Source organism: Pinus tabuliformis, chromosome Q, assembly GCF_031772625.1.
Source record: "Pinus tabuliformis cultivar Carrire ecotype Pingquan chromosome Q, CPIR1, whole genome shotgun sequence".
In the NCBI taxonomy this organism is placed as follows: Eukaryota; Viridiplantae; Streptophyta; class Pinopsida; order Pinales; family Pinaceae; genus Pinus; species Pinus tabuliformis.
The window spans coordinates 360,817,453-360,837,735 of NC_142296.1; the positions used below are offsets into that span (position 1 = coordinate 360,817,453).

At 37.6% G+C, this 20,283-nt stretch overlaps 1 protein-coding gene across 2 annotated transcripts in view; it reads right to left on the reverse strand.

Annotated features, from left to right (window-relative positions):
* Positions 1 to 1,015: 1,015 nt before the first annotated feature.
* Positions 1,016 to 20,283, reverse strand: part of LOC149219661 (E3 ubiquitin-protein ligase At1g12760-like) — a 126,933-nt gene continuing 107,665 nt past the window's right edge. For both annotated transcript variants that reach the window (XM_089384433.1, XM_089384434.1), the window contains exon 5: positions 1,016 to 1,335. In XM_089384433.1, the coding sequence (XP_089240559.1) occupies positions 1,162 to 1,335 (174 nt within the window). In that variant the 3' untranslated portion in view covers positions 1,016 to 1,161. The remainder of the gene's footprint in view (positions 1,336 to 20,283) is intronic.

Consider the following 20,283-nt stretch of genomic DNA (forward strand, 5'->3'; position numbering starts at 1 on the left):
TAACTTTTAATATACTTCCATGGGTACACATGTCAAATCCAATCCAATCATAATTTGTTAGCTCAGCGACCCTGTACAGTTAAGTAAATGTGCATGCACATGCCACGTGCAGCCAGGTGCAGTTGAGATTTACGGGAAAAGAAGCTTCGAGACGGAAACAGAGAGATAGAGAAAAGAAAAGAAGCTTGGAGACGGAAACAGAGAGAGAGCAAAAACGTGACTTATATTACATTAAAAAAAATCAAGCTATGAATAAATCAATGTATATGATAACATTGAATCATTACATTTAAAAGGTGTCAAAAATATTGTGAAGCTCACCTGGAATATCCTACACAAGACATGGATGCGAACGAGCAAACCATAGGAGACAACAAAGAGAGTACGATAAAGAACTCCAACTCGACCAATCAGGACAGACAAAATTCACCTTATAATGTTTTACAACAAATCTGGAAAGACTCCGGAACAGATGCAGAAATATTCCTACAGCATTCCAAAGTCTTCCTACCACATGCATCATTACAAGTGCCAAATCTATTGTGAAGATCAGCTAGACTTACACAAGGCTCGGATGCAACTAATATCAGAATAAAGCAACCATAGAAGATGCAAAAAAGAGTACGATAATAACCTCCAACACGACCAATCAGAACACAATTCACCTTGAAAAGTTCTACCACAATCTGGAAAGACTCCCAAACAGATAAAGAAGTATTCCTACCTCATTCCTAACTCTTTCTTATACACATTTTAAAATAATGGGTACATTATAATTTAATTCTCTATTTTGACTCAAAAATACATCCTATCCTATATGGCTCTAGCCTTGTAGAGTGCCAGAAACACTATTAAGAGAGAGCTCCATCATTTTTTCGTGGACACTGCTGCTCTTCTGTCAACCTACTGATCTCCCAAAGAAGCAGCTTCCACTTATTCAGTATGTGCCTTTGAATTTCTCAAAAATCAATGTAGAGTGATTTAGAAATTAAAATGACTGCATGCAGAACTTCCAAAACACACAAAACAGACCTACTTTCATAGACAATTGCATCGAAATCACTGACAGGGTTCAAGTAATCATCTCCAATACAAAATACAAGTGCAACATGTGATAATTCAGTCATTGGCAAACAGACCTCATACAAAAGGCTTTACAAGTTAAACCTCCTCCCTAGCATTATTGCTACTCTTGATAATATTGTATTTGCAAAGAGGACATGTAGCATTAATTCGTAGCCACTTGTCGATGCATGTACAATGAAAATGATGGCTACAAGGAAGCTCCCGTAATTCAACACCATCATCATAATTAGACAGACAAATGCAGCACTCCTGCCACAGAAAATAGCGCCACATATGGTAAGGGTAAATGAATATATTATTTAGTAACAGAAAATCTTAAAGTGCTTTAAATGCTAACAGATGCATAATACATTCTTACTGCCACTCCTGTGAAATATGAGATCAGCGGCAAAGATCAATCTCAGAAGTAATGCTACCAATTAAACACCTAAATAAATCAAAAACCCTAGAAACATGAACAGTAATATAGTCCCTCTGCAAGATATTTATGTACTAAAAACTTTGTCCAAAGCCTGAGATGATTATATAATATAGATACTACATTTGTAAAATGTCTCGTTTGAGAAACCCAACTAGACTCCTAGGACCGTAGTATGAAAAACATAATGCAAAGCATAATAGGAAACACAAAAGAGTTGTCAGAACTTTTGCCGAAGAAATCAGCATTGCTATGGATCAGGCCTATACTTAACAAATCCAAAATGCTATCTAGATTCTGGTTGGCAATGACGTTGAAAATATGATACTTTGCAACATAACAGCCAATAGTTATTAACCATTTTTTTTAGATGAACTTGAGTGGTTAGATTGAACCCATAGTGTCTGTCTAACAACTTAAATGACTGACAATATGCATACCAAATGGACGAATTTATGAGGATGAAGATGCAAATATTTAATTAGCTGTATGATGTACACAGGGTCCAGTTTATTTGGTATACTAATTAGCAACAAATGAAAATGATGAAGCTAAAAATTTTAGAATTGGATGAATCCTCTATGATGCTTCGTATTATCATCCAATTATATCTGTATTTATGTTTTCAAGCAACACATTATAACAGAAATTTATTTTTTCTCGGGAGGTAAACCTGTTAACGTAACCAATGCGTATTCCATTACACACGTAATAGGTAACATTCATTCAAAGATTATTCTAAACCACCTGCTAACAATATGTTACTATAAAATGGTTCAACCACCAGGATATGGTCTGGCCATCTGTGATGAGACTACAAAAAATCCAGGAAGCTGGACAGAACACTCGAAGAATATATATGTGGCAGTCTTTTTCAATAGAAATTATATTTACAGCTAGCCTATATGTATTAGAAAGCCTTGAGACTTCGAAGATGCTGCTATGTCTGATTTTCTTTATGACAAATGCTGTAGGCACCTAAAGAATGTAATTATCCATTCCACTATGAATGGAAATTACGAATTTTTTTCTCTGGAGGAAAAAAAATAGTCTCGCGATGAACACCTAGAAAGCTAGCATATCTCCAGATTCTGAGGACGTTATTGCTGAAATTATTAGCATACTGACACCAAGATGGCAAAACACTATCATTATATGAGGAAGAAATAGCAGAAATTCACTTCATAGGGCCTTGGCTTCCATACAGTGATGTCATGCAGGAAAAAATACACAAAGTAGTAAAAGGGTAACAAAATGGAATAAGAGGGAAATCATCCTACTAGATTTGAAGGTGACACAGTCACCATCATCAGACTGAGAGATCATAATGCATCTTACATCAAGATGTTATCAGGTTTCTCTATGAAGACATCCAAAATACATCTAGCAGATAATTCCAATGTTTTTGCTGGAATTTATACACTAAAACACTTGAAATCCATAAAAAAGGTGAACTACTGTTAATAAAAAAATTTATGTTAAACCTAGTAAGGCATGTCATGTTGAATTTTGTAGCTATGGTCGGTCTTCATAATTTATATTTTAGCCCTTGTAATGTATAATGTAAATGTAAGACATGTTCTTCATGTCATTTCTATTGATTAGCACTTGCAAAAATTATTACAAGACATGTTCTTCATGTCAAATTTAAAAGAGAAAATTTTGAAATTTGAATTTTGAATTTTTGGCTCCAAACTAATCAAGTCAGCCCTCCCTCAAGTCAAGTTGGCTCCAGTGAAGAGACAGCCATTCGTGAAGATAGAACACTATATAAAAGCATTCAACCTCCTCCACAAAGGCACCATTCAATCACACAAGAAAGACAGTTTCTGGGCATTCAAGTGAAGGAGGAGGATGAATTCATCTTTAGCATATCTCCCTCCCCCTCTTGAACCCACACACTAAGTTACCAGGATGTTATGTACCTAGGGGGGTAATATGGGGTACCAAGGGAGGTACCCAAGGTAATAATGTAATAATGGGATGGGCCATAGTAATAAATAAGGTGGTTAACCCATGTCATGTAAGGGACCACAAGTAGTTAATAATAATGTAATGGGCCCATGGTATTAGTTGATGGTATGAGGAAACCATGGTAATGATGCATGGTATTGTATGTATGAAGCCTATATAAGGGCTAGATACTCCATATGAAGATGAAGAGAAGTATTCTTGTATGAACAGGCATATGGCTTGTGGAGTGTTCTCCTTCCTTAAGGAGTGAATGTATGGTGTTGCCCGACCTTAAGGGTTTGATCAATAAAGAATCATTTCATCTTATTTCTGGGTTATTTGCATTATCTCATATTTTTATATCAGATCTATAATATTTCCGGGTTAGATCTACAACAATTGGTATCAGAGCTACAACAATTGGTATCAAAGCACTTTCTTGGGCACAAAAGTGGAGAATTTTTTTTCATTTTTGCAGGGTTTCTGGGGCGGCGAGTTTGCAGATCAGATCTGGACGTCTTGGCACAAGATCTGAAAAATCTAATTGTAGATCTGTATTCTTTGGGAAAAAATACCCGATTTCAAAAAAAAAATCGGTTGAATCGGAGTCCAGGTGAAGGAGATATCGCTGATTTAAAAATCAGTGGGGTTGCAGACAATTTTCAGGGCAGCGAGTTTTGCGGCGTAGATCTAGACATCCTGGTACAAGATCTGCAAAATCTAATTGCAGATCTGGATTCTTTGGGAAAAAATACCCAATTTCAAAAAAAAAATCAGTCGAATCGGAGTCCGGATGAGGGAGATATCGCTGATTTAAAATCAACTCTTTTTGCAGAAATTTTGGGTGACGCCGGGAGAGTAGCAGCGCAGATCTGAAATTCTATTGTATGAATCAGGATTTCTATCACATGGGCAGATGCAGAATGGTTGTTCCATTTCCAAAAACAGGTTATAATAGATATTCTGAGCAATATTGACGAAACTGTGACATTTTCAAATTTTCGCCAAGTAACTGAATCTTTTCCCAAACCATTCATGGCTTCTAGCAAGGTTCTATACTTTACAGGAAAAGATGATGGTCCTACTATTGAAGAATACATAAAACACCAGAAGTGGGCATGGGAAAAAAATTGGAGGAATTCATGGTGGTATTGTTTCAAAGATGAGGCTCACAAATGGTATCTCTCACTTGATTACAAACAGTTGACCAAACTCTCAGATGCAGAATTTGAAAAAGTACTTTTAGACAAATGGTCTCGGGCTAGAAAAAAGGAGAATGAGACACATAAGGGTTTAATTGCTACGGGTGTCTCCTTATTGCAGGTTCATGGATTGATTCGGAAGGAGAAAATCATTGTGTATATAAATCCGAGTTGCAAGCAAAATCTCATAAATATCAACTTGACAAAGAAATTGCAAGTCCCAGCAAAACAAATTGAAAATACACAGGTTGATGATAAGGATGTTCAAATCTATAAGGATTTGAAGCTTTCTATGGATAAGTATGTGTTTCATGGTGATTTTTATGCTTCAGAGATGGATAATATCGATGTTGTTTTGGGATATCTTTGGATGGAATCTGTGGGTACTATCAATATTAATGTGCAGAAGAAATTCCTGAAGCTATGGTATAAAAAGAAGAAAATTACATTACAGGATATTTCCATCCATAAACAGATAGAGTCCACGGAGGTTGACGCACAAGATGTTACTGGGACTGACATATCAGATGATGAGAAGTTGATGGTCGACAATCAAACACAAACAGAGGCTGAAGCAGAAAAGGTTACACGTGCTGATACATCTGAGGACGGTTCAGTGGTTGAAGTCATATTGAAAAAGAAGACACCACAACAGGCACCACAGCAAGGTGAAGTAAAGAAAAAGCCATCGTGGGTTAAAACTTCAACATATCATCACCCACATCACCCAGCAAGACAACAATCAAGATGGCAACCAATTAGCCACATGGACAACAAACCCCGCAGGACAGATCGAGAGGAACAAAGATCCACCTACTACACATCCACACAGAAGAGCTACCGCAGTCAACTTCCATCTCAAGCGAGCGAGGCACCAGCGAGATCGAGGGTTCACCTTTCTCTTGGATGGCTAGATGCATGTGCATGGTATCAGTGGACTACTCTTTTGAGTAGATCTTATTATTTATGTTCTTCCCATGTTTCGGGGACGAAACATGCTTAGGGGGGTGGAATGTTATGTACCTAGGGGGGGTAATATGGGGTACCAAGGGAGGTACCCAAGGTAATAATGTAATAATGGGATGGGCCATAGTAATAAATAAGGTGGTTAACCCATGTCATGTAAGGGACCACAAGTAGTTAATAATAATGTAATGGGCCCATGGTATTAGTTGATGGTATGAGGAAACCATGGTAATGATGCATGGTATTGTATGTATGAAGCCTATATAAGGGCTAGAGACTCCATATGAAGATGAAGAGAAGTATTCTTGTATGAACAGGCATATGGCTTGTGGAGTGTTCTCCTTCCTTAAGGAGTGAATGTATGGTGTTGCCCTACCTTAAGGGTTTGATCAATAAAGAATCATTTCATCTTATTTCTGGGTTATTTGCATTATCTCATATTTTTATATCAGATCTATAATATTTCCGGGTTAGATCTACAACACAGGATGCGGATCCGTCAGATTTTTTAAAAGCCGGTATCCGGATATGGCGGGGAAACAGCATGTATATAGTATATAAATATTTCCCATAGTATGGAAAAGGCTAAAATATTCATGGTCACTGATCTAACCCCTGTTGATACAATCTGAAGATCTCAGCATGCAGCTACATCTTTATGTGTAGACAAAATTGGACATTTAAAAATAACTTGTAAGTTGTATGTGGTATGTAATAGGGCGACTTCCACTCTCGCAAGATACCTTTAGATCCTGAGACATTAATATGTTTCCTTACTTTCAAAGAAGGTAATCATTAATCATTACCTAGTAAAAAAAAATATAATTTGTAAAAATACAAAATTTTAAATATATATCTTTTGTGATATTTAATATATATTTTCAATATATGATACAATAAACTAATATATTTAATTTTACAATATATATAAATTTTAATATTATTGGAAGTAATGCTTCCACGTGTTGTCATGAGTTGTCATTGAGAGTTCCCAAGTGTCAATCTAGAAGTTGTTGTTTCCTATGTATGAGTTGTAGTTATGATCTAGATGTGTGGAAGTCAAAGATTTATGTCATATATATGTGTAACTATTGTAATCAATAAAACTATAACAGTGTGTTTGGTGTTGTGTGTAATCACTCTTTGATCTCTCTCCATTTAGTATTTCTAACATGATATCAGCGCTGGTTTAGCCCTGACTCTCTCACGAGAGGGGCTGAGATCATGCAATTTTAGACATGATACTCCTTTGTACACAGATTAGTTTAATAGAGTGTTTGATCTATTGTTTGTGTGAATATTTGATTTGTGTGTGGACTGTGTATAGTTGAATGCAAAGGAGAATTGCGAAGATCCAGTGTTGTTTTTGTTGTGTGAAGTTCCATTGTGGACAAATCTTTGTAAAAGAAGTGGAGATCTGTTGTGAAGAAGTTGGATCAGCATAAAATTGGTTTGATCTAGTGTGGATCTACAAGTGTTGTTGTTGTTGTGTGACGTTCCATTGTGGACAAATCTTTGTAAAAGAAGTGGAGATCTGTTTGTGAAGACGTTGGATCAGCATAAAATTGGTTTGATCTAGTGTGGATCTACAATTGAGTGCAATGTTTGCATGTTTTAAATGGTGGTTCTTGAGATTATCAAATGGTGCAAGATGTACAACTGTGGCATGCAGGTGGAATGTTGGCATTTCTCATTCTAGATCTGAACTAATAAAATATTGTGGTATTGTTTATCTAGAGATCGAGATCCAAACACTACAAATCTGATGGAAAATACCAATATGCAAAGTTATTATTATTATATTTGATCTGATCTGCACAAATCAATAAAGAGCAATCATTGATTTTGTCTCTGTACGTTTTGGTGGTTGGTGTTTGTGTTTTTATTGGTTATAAAAAGGGTTGGTGGTTCTTAAACTGGAAGCCCCAGTGTCCGAAACATCAATTCTTGTGTTTTTATTGGTTATAAAAAGGGTTGGTGGTTCTTAAACTGGAAGCCCTAGTGTCTGAAACATCAATTCTTGTGTGTTAGTAAGGTCAAGTTTTTTTATCAACTTTTGAACACATTCAGTGTCCAGAACTCCATCCTAGCAACTAACGGATAGTAGAAAACAAAATATCCAACAAATGGTGGTTGGTCCATAGGATGGTACATTAATTGACTACTCTTATCGCAGAAGCCCTGACGCATTGAAGTGTCAATATTGTTGCTCTTGCAAAGTTCATCAACGATGGTCAGAGGTGGTTACATTTTAAATGGAGGTCAAATGATAGCTCGAAGATGTGGTGATGAAAGAGCAGCATTTGCGAGATTCTGGAGTGGATGTGAGTGCCGATGAAGACCAATCAGGTAGAGTTTATCCTTCTTGTTGTAATATGTGTTTTCAATGTTTTCCATGTAAGCATTAAGGGAGGGTATTGGAAGTAATGCTTCCATGTGTTGTCATGAGTTGTCATTGAGAGTCCCAAGCATCAATCTAGAAGTTGTTGTTTCTTATGTATGAGTTGTAGTTATGACCTAGATGTGTGGAAGTCAGAGATTTATGTCCTATATATGTGTAACTATTGTGATCAATAAAAATATAACAGTGTTTTTGGTGTTGTGTGTAATCACTCTTTGATCTCTCTCTATTTTCTAAAAAATATTTCTATTTATATTGCACTATACTGTGTTGCACGGGTACCCGCACCCGGGGGTAGGGTTCTCGAACCCATCCCGGGTTCCCGCACCCAAGTCCCGGATTCGGGGACGGGTTCTTCTCAGACGCACCCAAACGAACCGGGTTCTTCAAAAAAAAAATGGGTTCTTAGCCTTTGACGGGTTCTTGGGTTCTTCGGGTGCTTGGGTTCTTGGGTTCTTCGGGTTCTTTGGGTGCTTCGGTTCTTGGGTTCGGGTTCTTCGGGTTCTTCAGGTTGGGTTCTTGGGTTCTTCGGGTTCTTTGGGTTCTTCATTAAAAAATTAATGGGTTCTTCAATATGGCTTCACTATGTCATGTTTCATGATAATATGTGTGTCCTCTAGGTTTGTTGGATTTAGTCCAAATTAATACTTCTTGTGACAATCAATTTAGGATCATTTTGTTGGTGGGGAAGGCATGATATTTGTTGTATAGGACAACTCAGACTGAAATTGAATTCCTTCCATTTTTGGATTTGTTGTCATTTGAGGCAAACTTTTGTTGACTCATTTTCACTATTTGTCCTGCTAGTTTCTTGATTACAGCACAGCGCTCATGTGGTCTGCCATGCTCAAGCACATGCTGCAATATAACAAGACACAAGAAAGACCAAGACATTGACCAGATTAAGAAAATACTTGTAAAAGTTTGAACAATTCCAAATTCTAACTTCTGTGTACTAAGAATATTGAAAGCAAGTCTAAACAAGACAGCTATCAAAAATAAACAGGGTATGTGTTTAAAATAGCCTGTCTGTGGATGGTTTATCATCGTATCTGAATAAGCCCAACAAATTTCCTTCTTTTTATGTATACCACATATCAATAAATTTGAAACCTGCTCCAGTTCTCTTTCTCTAAAAAATCTTTGCATAACTTGGAAACCTTGCTCCAGTTCTTTTTCTTCAACAAACATAACAAGGTTGACAAAGTGGAATCCACAGTACAATTTCTATAAAAAGGTGAGCAAGAAATTTCCATAAAAAGCTAAGTAAGAAATTTCAATATGATTATTATATTCCACATTTCTAGGTGAAAACCACGTATTAGTTTTAACATCGGCATTTCAATGCAAAAATTTACTACTACAATACATTTTCAATAAAAGGAGATGAAGTTGAAGGTGCCCTAAAGAATTGACTTGGGTTGCACAATATTGCAGCTCAATTTGCTTGTTCTCTGTCATCAGTCAAATGAAGTGGCAATGCACTTCCACGTGTTTATTACAATCATGAAACATAGGGTTCTTTGCCAATTAAGTACACCATGATTGTCATAGTGGAGTGTTGTAGAATCAGCTTGTGATATTTGCAGATCAATAATTATCTCCTCACAAGCTACACTAATTGTCGCTCTATACCCTCATTCAATGGAGGGAAAAGACATTGCATGCGGCCTTTGACTCAACCATGAAACTGCACCTGTACCAACCATAAAACTATATACCATGAAGGGGATTTCCTGTCATCCTTCTATTATATGAATCTTTCTACTATAGAAAAGCATGCATGCTTCTAGAGTCTATGAGATTATGATATTTTTATTATTTTTCCCTTGAGTTTGTGTCATGGAATCATGGATCAGAGTCAAAATCTCAAGGTTTTTTGCATTTTTGGAATCAAAGCTGCCTCCAATTGAGGAATTTGCTACTCGTCTTACCAGGTGCGGTCAGATTGTCATAATCGTCAAGGATTTAGGCCAGAATCGAGGAAGCAATGTCACTTGGGATACCAGCTAAGGAGAACTCTAAAATTTCACAAAGATAACCATTATTTCCTGTGTTGCACGGGTACCATTTCAATGTCAATGTTGAATGTTCAATGTGCATGTTTAAATGATTATCATTAAAGTTTTCTTGTTTAAAGTTGAAAAAATATACAAATTCAAATTTCATATATATTATTATTAATTAATTATAAATTTATAATTTATAAAATTTAATTATTAAAATTTAATATTATTATATTACCCGACGAACACACGCACCCTGTTTCCAAAAATGTCGTCCCCGTCCCCGTCCCCGTCCCCGCACCCACGTTTCCTGGCAACATAGGCACTATATAAATATTAAATTATAATATAAATATAGAACTTAATTTTAAATTATAATTTTTTAAGTCTAAGTTTGTATCTTTTATATATAATTTTAATTTAGAAATTAAAATATAAATATAAAACTTAACTTTAAATTAAAATAAAATTAAAATTAAAATTTAATTAATATATATAAGCTTACAATATTATAAATTTAAATTTTTATAGTATATTTGTATTATTATTATAATATGTTATAAATTATATAGTTATTAATATTAATAAGTTATAAGTTGAGTTTTGACATCTATACGTGAATAATCTCTAAAACATTAATAATTTTTCCGGCAAGTGTCCCCAAATGTCCCCATGTTCCAACAAATAGTCAGCCCTTGGTTTTCGATACCATAGTATTTATAATATTACTAATATGTTCCATTGGTGAAGGGATGACCCAGCGAGGGTGCCTGCCATGGTGGCTACAAGCAACCCACCGAATCAATTTTAAAAGGCAGGGATTAAGCGAAGTATTATTTGGTAAAAAACTTATTCCGTGAGCAAATGGACCCGAAGCTAGGTATTAATTCAGTGATTATTAACAGAGTATTAATTCAACAAATATTAACATAGTTGTTGGGCGTGGGATCCCCCCAAGGCAAGTTTTGGGGCTTAAAGCCCAAGTTTTGACTAAGTAGACTCCGCGATCTGTGGGCATGGAGCGCGAAGTTGTAATAAAGTCATAGGGTTGTCTGCCCTCATATTTGTAATGTAATGTCGATTTGAGAGATCTACCCATGGTCCGCGAACCATGAGATTGTATAAATAGAGCGAGACTCTAAGTGTAAAGATATCGGAAGAGACATGGAATGATGATCATGGAATAGACGCATAGCAGAGTATCTTAAGTGTAAAGTCTAGTTTTGGGTCGTAGAGTAGGAGAAGGCTTTGCAGCTGAGTGCGCAAAGGCTTAGTAGTCTGCAACTGAGTGTGCGGACCCCTGTAGCGGAGTGCACAAGGCAAGTTGAGTCTATAACCGTTGGAAGCATTAATAAAGAGAATTTTTACCATATTTATGTGTATTTTTTCCTGTTTTATGCATTGAAGTATATTGGGTATGAATTGCAAGTTTATTGTTTATTTACTGTGTGAACTTATATAAATGAGCTAAGTAAGCGAATATAATATAAGGTATCTGTTTATGCAAAGATAACTAACTGTTATAAGAAGATAAGTAAGATCCACGGTGTGACTTGGGGAAATAGTGCAGATCGTTGCTCCAGCAGCGCGAAAGCCCCACAGCCCCTGGTTAGGGCTACGCGAAGGCGAATATAACAGGGCGCGAAGGCCCCACAGGTCAAGGAAGTGCGCAAAGTAACCTACACGAAGGTATCCACAATTGGACTAAATCAACCCCTCAAACATCTCAAGGGTGCGGAAATCTGGTTCCAGCATCCCCCATATTGCTTCGAGTGAAACCTCAGTCCATGCTCCGCAGACTGTTGACGAAAGGGCCAATAGTACAAGAATTTGTTTGGCTAATTAACTCTAAACCTGGGTCAGGCCCCAACAAGCCCTTAGCCAACAATAGTATTAATTCAACAAATATGAACTTCTCCCATGAACAAAGGAATTAATTCAGCAAATATTAACAGGTTATTAATTCAGTGAATATAGGTATTTTTGTATTGCAAAAATCCCAAATTGCAGGAACCGCAGTTTGAATAGCAAGATCCATGTTATGGTGAAGGAAACATTTTCATACAGCTTCCTAGGTGGATCCAAGTGAATCCAGATTCGGATCCCGATCCGATCTAGGGATCCATCCCCGAAGGCTGACGGATCTCGTAACATAGTTCGCACATGTAAATTTCTAGGCAATTTCTGGGTAGCATATTCTAGGCAAGTCGAGTTTCCAGGGCATATTCTGGAGGCCGAAATTCGGCCTAGGTTAAATCAAGGAGGGACGAAATTTGAAGGGCAGAAGTTTGACTTGACTTGACTAGAGGGTTGCTTGACCAGGTTTGGCCATAGGTTGTTGATCAGCTTGATCTCATAGTTGACCAGCAGCATTAAATGTATCTCTTGTTGAATTGAAGAATTTCTCTAAGGAAAAGGTTGTTGGGTTTGTTGGACAAAGTTGTCATTGATGTCAATATGTTGGAGCATTATTGAAGATAACAAAACCCTAACCCTAAGTGAAAACAATAAAGGTTGTTGATAATCCTAAAGTTCAAACCCCAACCCTAGCATAGTTCCTAGGTACCCTAGCCTTGTTGAAGCCCTATTAAAAATGTCCATGCTTCCCTAGGCCCACAAAAATGATCAAACACTTCAAAGCTAGCCCTGTTGAAAAGCCCTAGCATCCTTGTCCTTGTTCCTTGCATACCCTAAGCCAATGAATGAATGAAAGTCTATGTGTATGGAACCCTAAGCATATGAAGAAGATCTACACATGCATGAATGAAACCCTAGCCTTTATTGATGCACACCCTAGGAACCCTAGATGCCCTAACTCTAATACATAATGAATCTCCTAGCAAATGCATATAATAAATATGTATGATCCAGCTCATATATGCATACAAGAATGCTTAAATATATTGATCTAGATTATATAATATATATTGCCAAACGCTGCATACAAGAATATATTACAAAATTTATTAAAAAAAAAATTAACGCTGAAGTGTTGTATCCAGATATATTTATAGTCCACAGGTCGGCTCAAATTCTCCAACAGTCACGTCCTTTCCAACATCAAACAACTATATATGTAGCAAGTTAAACTCGTCATTTCAAAATGGAACTCAGCCAAGAAAAAACTCACACTTGAAATAGAGGATAAGGATCAAAAGAACAAGTTTTGGAGCTGAAGATTTCCCATATTTGTCTTGGGTAATTATTGTTGCAAATCTGAGTTGTTGCAGGGAATGTTATCAGGCTGTTGAAACCCTATCCAAATTCCAGATTAATTAAAAATTGCAGACCTGTTACAGACTTATTTGTAAGGACTTCTGTGGAGTATTTTTTATTCTTTGGACCTCAGACCTGTGGTAAATACTACAGCTTGACCTGTGGACGAATTTTTCTGTGGAGGGTTTGATGAATTTCGCAGTCCTGCAGTGATCTGCAACTCTATCCATTTGTTTTCAGACCTGTAACTTGCATTCTTCAGAAGCTGTTCTCTTGTATCTCGTGTCTTGGACTTGAACAGCGTTTTGGACTGTAGCTAAGAAAGGTAAAGTTCAGAACTTTGATCAGTGCTACCTGTGATTAACAACAGGTGGAGAGGAAGCATAGCAGCCTAGGAGTTGCCCTGTAGCAGCATTTTTGAAGACAAAGTCAGTCCTGTGGTGACCTCTGTTGGAGGCACAAGTGTTGGATTCTTGTACAGTGAAGCTTTCTTGTAGACCATACTTATAACTGAGCTAAAGCATCACTGAAGATCCTTGGGTATAGCATCAGCATTAGAGTGTAGAAGCTTTATTGTAATGAAACTTGAAGTAGATTTCACTACAGTCTTTGTGAAGAGGGCGTTGAAGTCAGAGGAAACTTTTGGAACAATAAACTGTACAGTGATCTCTTGTGTCTTGAGAACAAAACTGGGTTGAAAGCTTGTTTGGAGTCTCCTCTTGTGAACTGAAGTCGAAGTATACCATGAAGCTGCTTTGAAGTGCTTGAAGACTTGGTTGGAAAGTTTCTTGAAGACACAGTCAACTGTGAATAGTTGAAAACATCAAACCAAGGACAATGAAGACTTTGAACTATTGAACATTGAAGCCTACAATTATAGGAGCCTTTGTGAAGCAATCTTTGAGATTGGAGCACAGTTATTGAAGATTTGTCATGCCGATATAGGTCCTTCACTAAGGCCTTGTAGCATTTTTGAAGATCTGTTGAAGACTTGTAGAAGCTGATTCTGGAGTCATTCCTGGAGACATTGGTAGACCTTGTTGTATGACTGAAGCCCTCGTGAAGTAGCCTTGAAGGAAGTTGTTTGGGTGGCATGAAGAGTTGTAGAGACAAAATTTTCTGACAATTAAAGTTGTCATTGATGAGCTAAAGCATTTTGAAGATTAATTGAGGATATTGAAGATGATCTTGACGATACTTTCTGGGCTTGTTGCAGAAGACCTTGGGAGCCTTGAAGAACCGTTGAATCCATAATGAAGATCTGAAGCAGTGGGTTAGAGCCCTTGAAGACCAGGATGAAGCCTAAACCAGCTGAAAGAGTTGGTGCCCTAGAGGATTGGAGTACTCAAGAAAACCAAGTTGGTGCTTGACAAAGTACAAGTTGGTGCCTGGTAAATTGAAGATTGAAGTCTTCATCTAGGGTTGGAGCCCTAAAGCAATATTGTACTTGATTCGTTGTAAAGAGGATTGGCCTCCTTGTCAATCTTATTAATAAAATTATTTATTTTTATTGTTCATTTTGTGTTATAGTTTATAAGTGAGCTTAACTGGCATAAAAAATAACAATTGTAAAAGAAATATGGATTCACCCCCCTCACCCGCCCCCCTCAGTGTTTCCAATAGGGTTTTCCCCCAAGGGGGTTTTCCCAAGGTAAATCTTGTGCTCTCTTTGTGCATTGTGATCTCTATTGTCCTTATGATTTTATGGTTGAATTTCTGAAGTGTAATTTCTTAATGATAAACTGGAATTGTTAAAAGAAGATCTATATCATCAGAAGTAGTTATCAGTATTTCAGAAATTTGTGCTTGTATCCATTGCACTAGAAAAATCAGCTTGCCAAAGCCTTGTTGACTGAATTTTCTTACATGGTTTGAAACATAGTTTGGATCCAAACAATACAACATGAAGCGAATTTCATAGCTGCCTTCTGTCAAATAGTCACATCGCATGAGAAACTGCAACAATATATTACTTACCAATGAAAAAACTAGCTAATGGACCAAGAAATCAGCCTGAGAGTCAAGGAAGTTTCAGACGAACCCACATTCATATAGGATAATTGTAACACCCCATTTTGAACCCCATTTTGTAATTATTAATATGACTTGTATTGCTTGGAGATGCCAGCATGGATATTATGTCAAAACTCTGCTGATGTAATTATGTTTTTATTTTAATGAGAAGTATTGCCAACAGCTAAACAAAGGGGTGGAGTGTCTATACAGATTATGATGCCATGAGAGGGAGACAGTGAGGGGGAATCAGGAGAGAAACCACTGCCTGCTGAAAATTTCCTTGCCCAAGAGTCCTTGCAGAGTTAAAAATTAAAAATCCAGTTTTCCCATTTTCCCAGAAATCAGTTAAGAAGAGAATTGCTAGTTGAACTACCAACTTCCCACAATTATGAGTGGTTCAGATTTGTACAAAACCGTCCCAGAGGTCTGAGCAACATATCCATCTGGAGATTTTGGAAATGACCCACAAAATCTCATACAAGAGAAGAGAAAAGAGAAAATTCGTGTGCAAAGAAGAGGGCATGCACACGAATGGGTCTGGAGACCAAATCTGAATGAGAATGTGCAAAAAACTCCTCTGATTGATCGCAGTGTTAGAATTCCAGTGACAAGTGAATTCATTAACATGATAATTACTTGTGAGCATTATAATAGTTCTTTCTTAGTTTGTAATCTTCTCCATCCAGCAATTACCATTAGATACAAGATATTAGGATCACAGTGCACAAGAGGCAAAGAACACAAGAGATTAGGCCAGAGGCCAGGGCAAAACCCCGCCAAGGGGGGAAACCTATCAATCCTTTGCTTATAGAGTCTGGAGAAATCCAAGTCAAATACATACAATCCAGTAACTAGTTCCTTTCATTGTCAAGTCATCCCTCCCTCCATTATTCACCTTCCAACTGTTCACACTTTGGCCTTCATGTCACAGCAGTCTTTTCCAATCTCTTATCACAGGCACATCTTCGGTTGTCAATATTAGTAGCTCGGTCAAGATGTAGATAACAGAACTTCAGATTTTGTTCCTTTAGAAAGCTACCTTAGGAAACCTTAACAAACATTTATGCCTAGATCTTGAACAATGAAAACCAACAAGCTACATACCTGATTAAATTTTCCTGTACATACCTTCAACAGAATCACAGATGTTAGCCATCTACCTCTATTGGATACAGCTCAGATTTTCAGCCATCGAACCTCTACTAGATTCTCTGGTCAATTATCAAAGTCTACAGTTTTTGTCCAAGTCAACAGCAGTTAATGTGTGCCATAACCACTCAAAGTCAATGGTCAAATCAATCCTCAAAATCCTGGGTCAACAGTCCACAAAGTTGGTCAAAGTCAACCCAAAACAGTCCAAGAAAAACCAATCAAACTCAGTCAATGGAGAGAAATTTTGTAGTCAACCCTGTAGTCAATGCCAGTCGAACAACCCAGAACACCTCAGTTTTTTGTGCCAGTCAACTCGGCCTCAAGAGAAGGGAATTTTCTGAGTCAAAGCAAGCGAAAAGATGAAGTCAAAATCGATCAAACAAATGTTAAACCCTCCAACAGAAAAGTCAACGCAGAAATGCCTCCAAGACCCTCGCACGTGTGAACTTGACCTGCAATATTTCAGAGTTGTGCAAACCAATGAGAAGAGGAGAGATGCTTGATGAGTGTGTCAAATGAGGTTGATGTGACATGTATTTATAGGCGTTAGAAGAGGGCTAATTAGCCTCTTAGGCCAACCTAATGGTAGGAATTTGTCCCTGAGCTACCAAATTAACACTCCCTCCTAACTAGGGAGAAATTTCCGACTACAAAGTATGTCCCATCACAAATGTCTCGTCATCATCAAATCAAATGCCGTCTCTGCTTATCTCTGTTCATTTGTACTTCCTCTGTTGAACACTCTCGAATCTAAAAGAAGAAGAATTTGACATCCTAGGGGAGCTTAAGCTACAACCCTCCATCCAATGACAATTGGGCAAGATCCATCTCCCAGCAAGGATCACATCCACCTTGTTGCCTAGTCAAATGGCAAGAACAACTTTCTATATATAGGGTAGAGATCACAACCATCCCAATGATTGTTGATCTTCCCAAGTTGACCCTAAAGAGTCAAGTGGTAGAACATCCTCTATACTTGAGGGAGATCAACTTGCTATGCAAGGATCACACCTATTCAAGTCACACTTGAGGGAGATCAATTTGCTATGCAAGGATCACATCTACTCAAGTCTTTTCAACCCATTGCCCAGATGGAGAGGTAATCCCAACAAGCACCACTTGTGGTTAGGATGCATACTAGGGTATACTCTGTCAATCATGGTTGGGGGAGATACCCATCCTGTCATAAGTGACAATAATCATGCACACCCTATGGTGACAATAGGCAAGATCCACTTACTTCAGAGGGTAAGGATCACAACTATCCTATTGTCCAAAGATACCTCAACCCAAGGAGATCTCAAGCTCAATTCCTTTCCCTGTGAGCTCAAACAAGGGGGAAGAGCATAGCTCAGTGTTCTTGATCAACCGGGACCCTTACCCGAGGGGTCACATCCATCCGTCTTACGGCTCCTCTTTGTACCATGTCTCCAATGTAGTGGTACCTAATCTCAATGTGCTTGGACTTGTCATGAAATAAGGGATTCTCTGCCAATCAGATCCCACTCTTATTGTCACAATATATCACAGTATTATCCAGGACCTGCTCAAATAGCTTTCCAAAGAGCTTTCTCAACCAGACTGCCTCACAGATAACCATGCTAGTGGCAATATATTTTTCCTTGACTGTGCTTAAAGCTACGGACTTTTGTTTCCTACTCATCCAAGATACCATAGCCAAACCCAAGCTAAAACAACACCCCGATGTGTTGTTCCTGTCAATAATGTTTCCAGCCCAATCAGCATCAGTATATCCATGCAATCGTACATCTTTGGCAAAATATCTCAGACCAAGGTTAACAGTCCCATGTAAATATCTCATAATGTGTTTGGCAGCAACCCAATGTGCATGGAGGGGCTCAGTCATAAATTGACTCAAAGTGTTCACTGCAAAGCATATGTCCAAACGAGTGTTCACAAGGAACATCAATGCCCCAATCAGTTGTCTATCCTCAAAAGGATTAGCAAGGTCAAGTCCAGCAGCATCTCTACATAACTTCTTGAAATTCATTTCCATTGGCGTGGCCAAGGATTTGAATTTTGTCATTCCAAATCTCTCCAACAGCTTCACAAAATATTTTCCATGAGATAAGAAAATCTCACCGGGTTTCTACCAAACTTCTAGTCCCAAGAAATAGTGCATCATACTGAGTTCCTTCATTTCGAACTCAAAGGCTAACTCCCTCTTACACTCAAGCATCATGAGCTCACTACCAGTCAAGAATAAATCATCAACATATGAAACTAAAATCAAAGGCATACCTTGGACCACCTTGAAGTAGAGGTTGGGATCAACATTGCTCCTTGTGAATCCAAGCTTCACCAGGTAACTGTCAATATGGGCATACTATGCTCTTGGGGTTTGTTTCAATCCATACAACGCCTTCTTCAACCTGCAAACGTGTGTCTCTCAGTCCTTCACTTCAAATCCATGTGGTTGCTCAACGTAAACTTCTTCTTGTAACATGCCATGAAGGAATGTTGTCTTTACATCCATCTGGCGAAGAGTCCATCCTTGACTAGTAGCAAGGGCAACAATTGATCTAATGGTTGGGTAGCGAGCAACGGGAGCAAATATATCATCACAACCTTCTCCCTCTTTTTGGGAGAACCCTCGGGCAATCAACCTTCCCTTGCATTTCTCGATGCTTCCATCAGCTCCATGCTTGATTTTATATAGTCATTTTGAAGTCACCACGGATTTCCCTTTTGGTCTCGGAACGACATCCCATACATCATTCTTCATAATAGATCCATACTCCTCGGCCATGGCATCCTTCCAGACTTGTTCCTTCACAGCTTCTTCAAAGGTAGGTGGCTCAGCTTGAATGATAGTACTCATGGTTACAAGGTATGGTAAGGGTAACTGAATATATTATTTAGTAACAGAAAATCTTAAGTGTTTTAAATGCTAACAGATGCATAATACATTCTTACTGCCACTCCTGTGAAATATGAGATCAGCGGCAAAGATCAATCTCAGAAGTAATGCTACCAATTAAACACCTAAATAAATCAAAAACCCTAGAAACATGAACAGTAATATAGTCCCTCTGCAAGATATTTATGTACTAAAAACTTTGTCCAAAGCCTAAGATGATTATATAATATAGATACTACATTTGTAAAATGTCTCATTTGAGAAACCCAACTAGACTCCTAGGACCGTAGCATGAAAAACATAATGCAAAGCATAATAGGAAACACAAAAGAGTTGTAAGAACTTTTGCCGAAGAAATCAGCATTGCTATGGATCAGGGCTATGCTTAACAAATCCAAAATGCTATCTAGATTCTGGTTGGCAGTGACATTGAAAATATCATACTTTGCAACATAACAGCCAATAGTTATTGACCATTTTTTTAAGATGAACTTGAGTGTTTAGATTGAACCCATAGTGTCAGTCTAACAACTTAAATGACTGACAATATGCATACCAAATGGACGAATTTATGAGGATGAAAATGCAAATATTTAATTAGTTGTATGATGTACACAGGGTCCAGTTTATTTGGTATACTAATTAGCAACAAATGAAAATGATCAAGCTAAAAAATTTAGAATTGGATGGATCCTCTATGATGCTTTGTATTATCATCCAATTATATGTCTTTATGTTTTCAAGCAACACATTATAACAGAAATTTATTTTTTCTCGGGAGGTAAACCTGTTAACGTAACCAAAGTGTATTCCATTACACATGTAACAGGTAACATTCATTCAAAGATTATTCTAAACCACCTGCTAACAATATGTTACTATAAAATGGTTCAACCACCAGGATATGGTCTGGCCATCTGTGATGAGACTATAAAAAATCCAGGAAGCTGGACAGAACACTCGAAGAATATATATGTGGCAGTCTT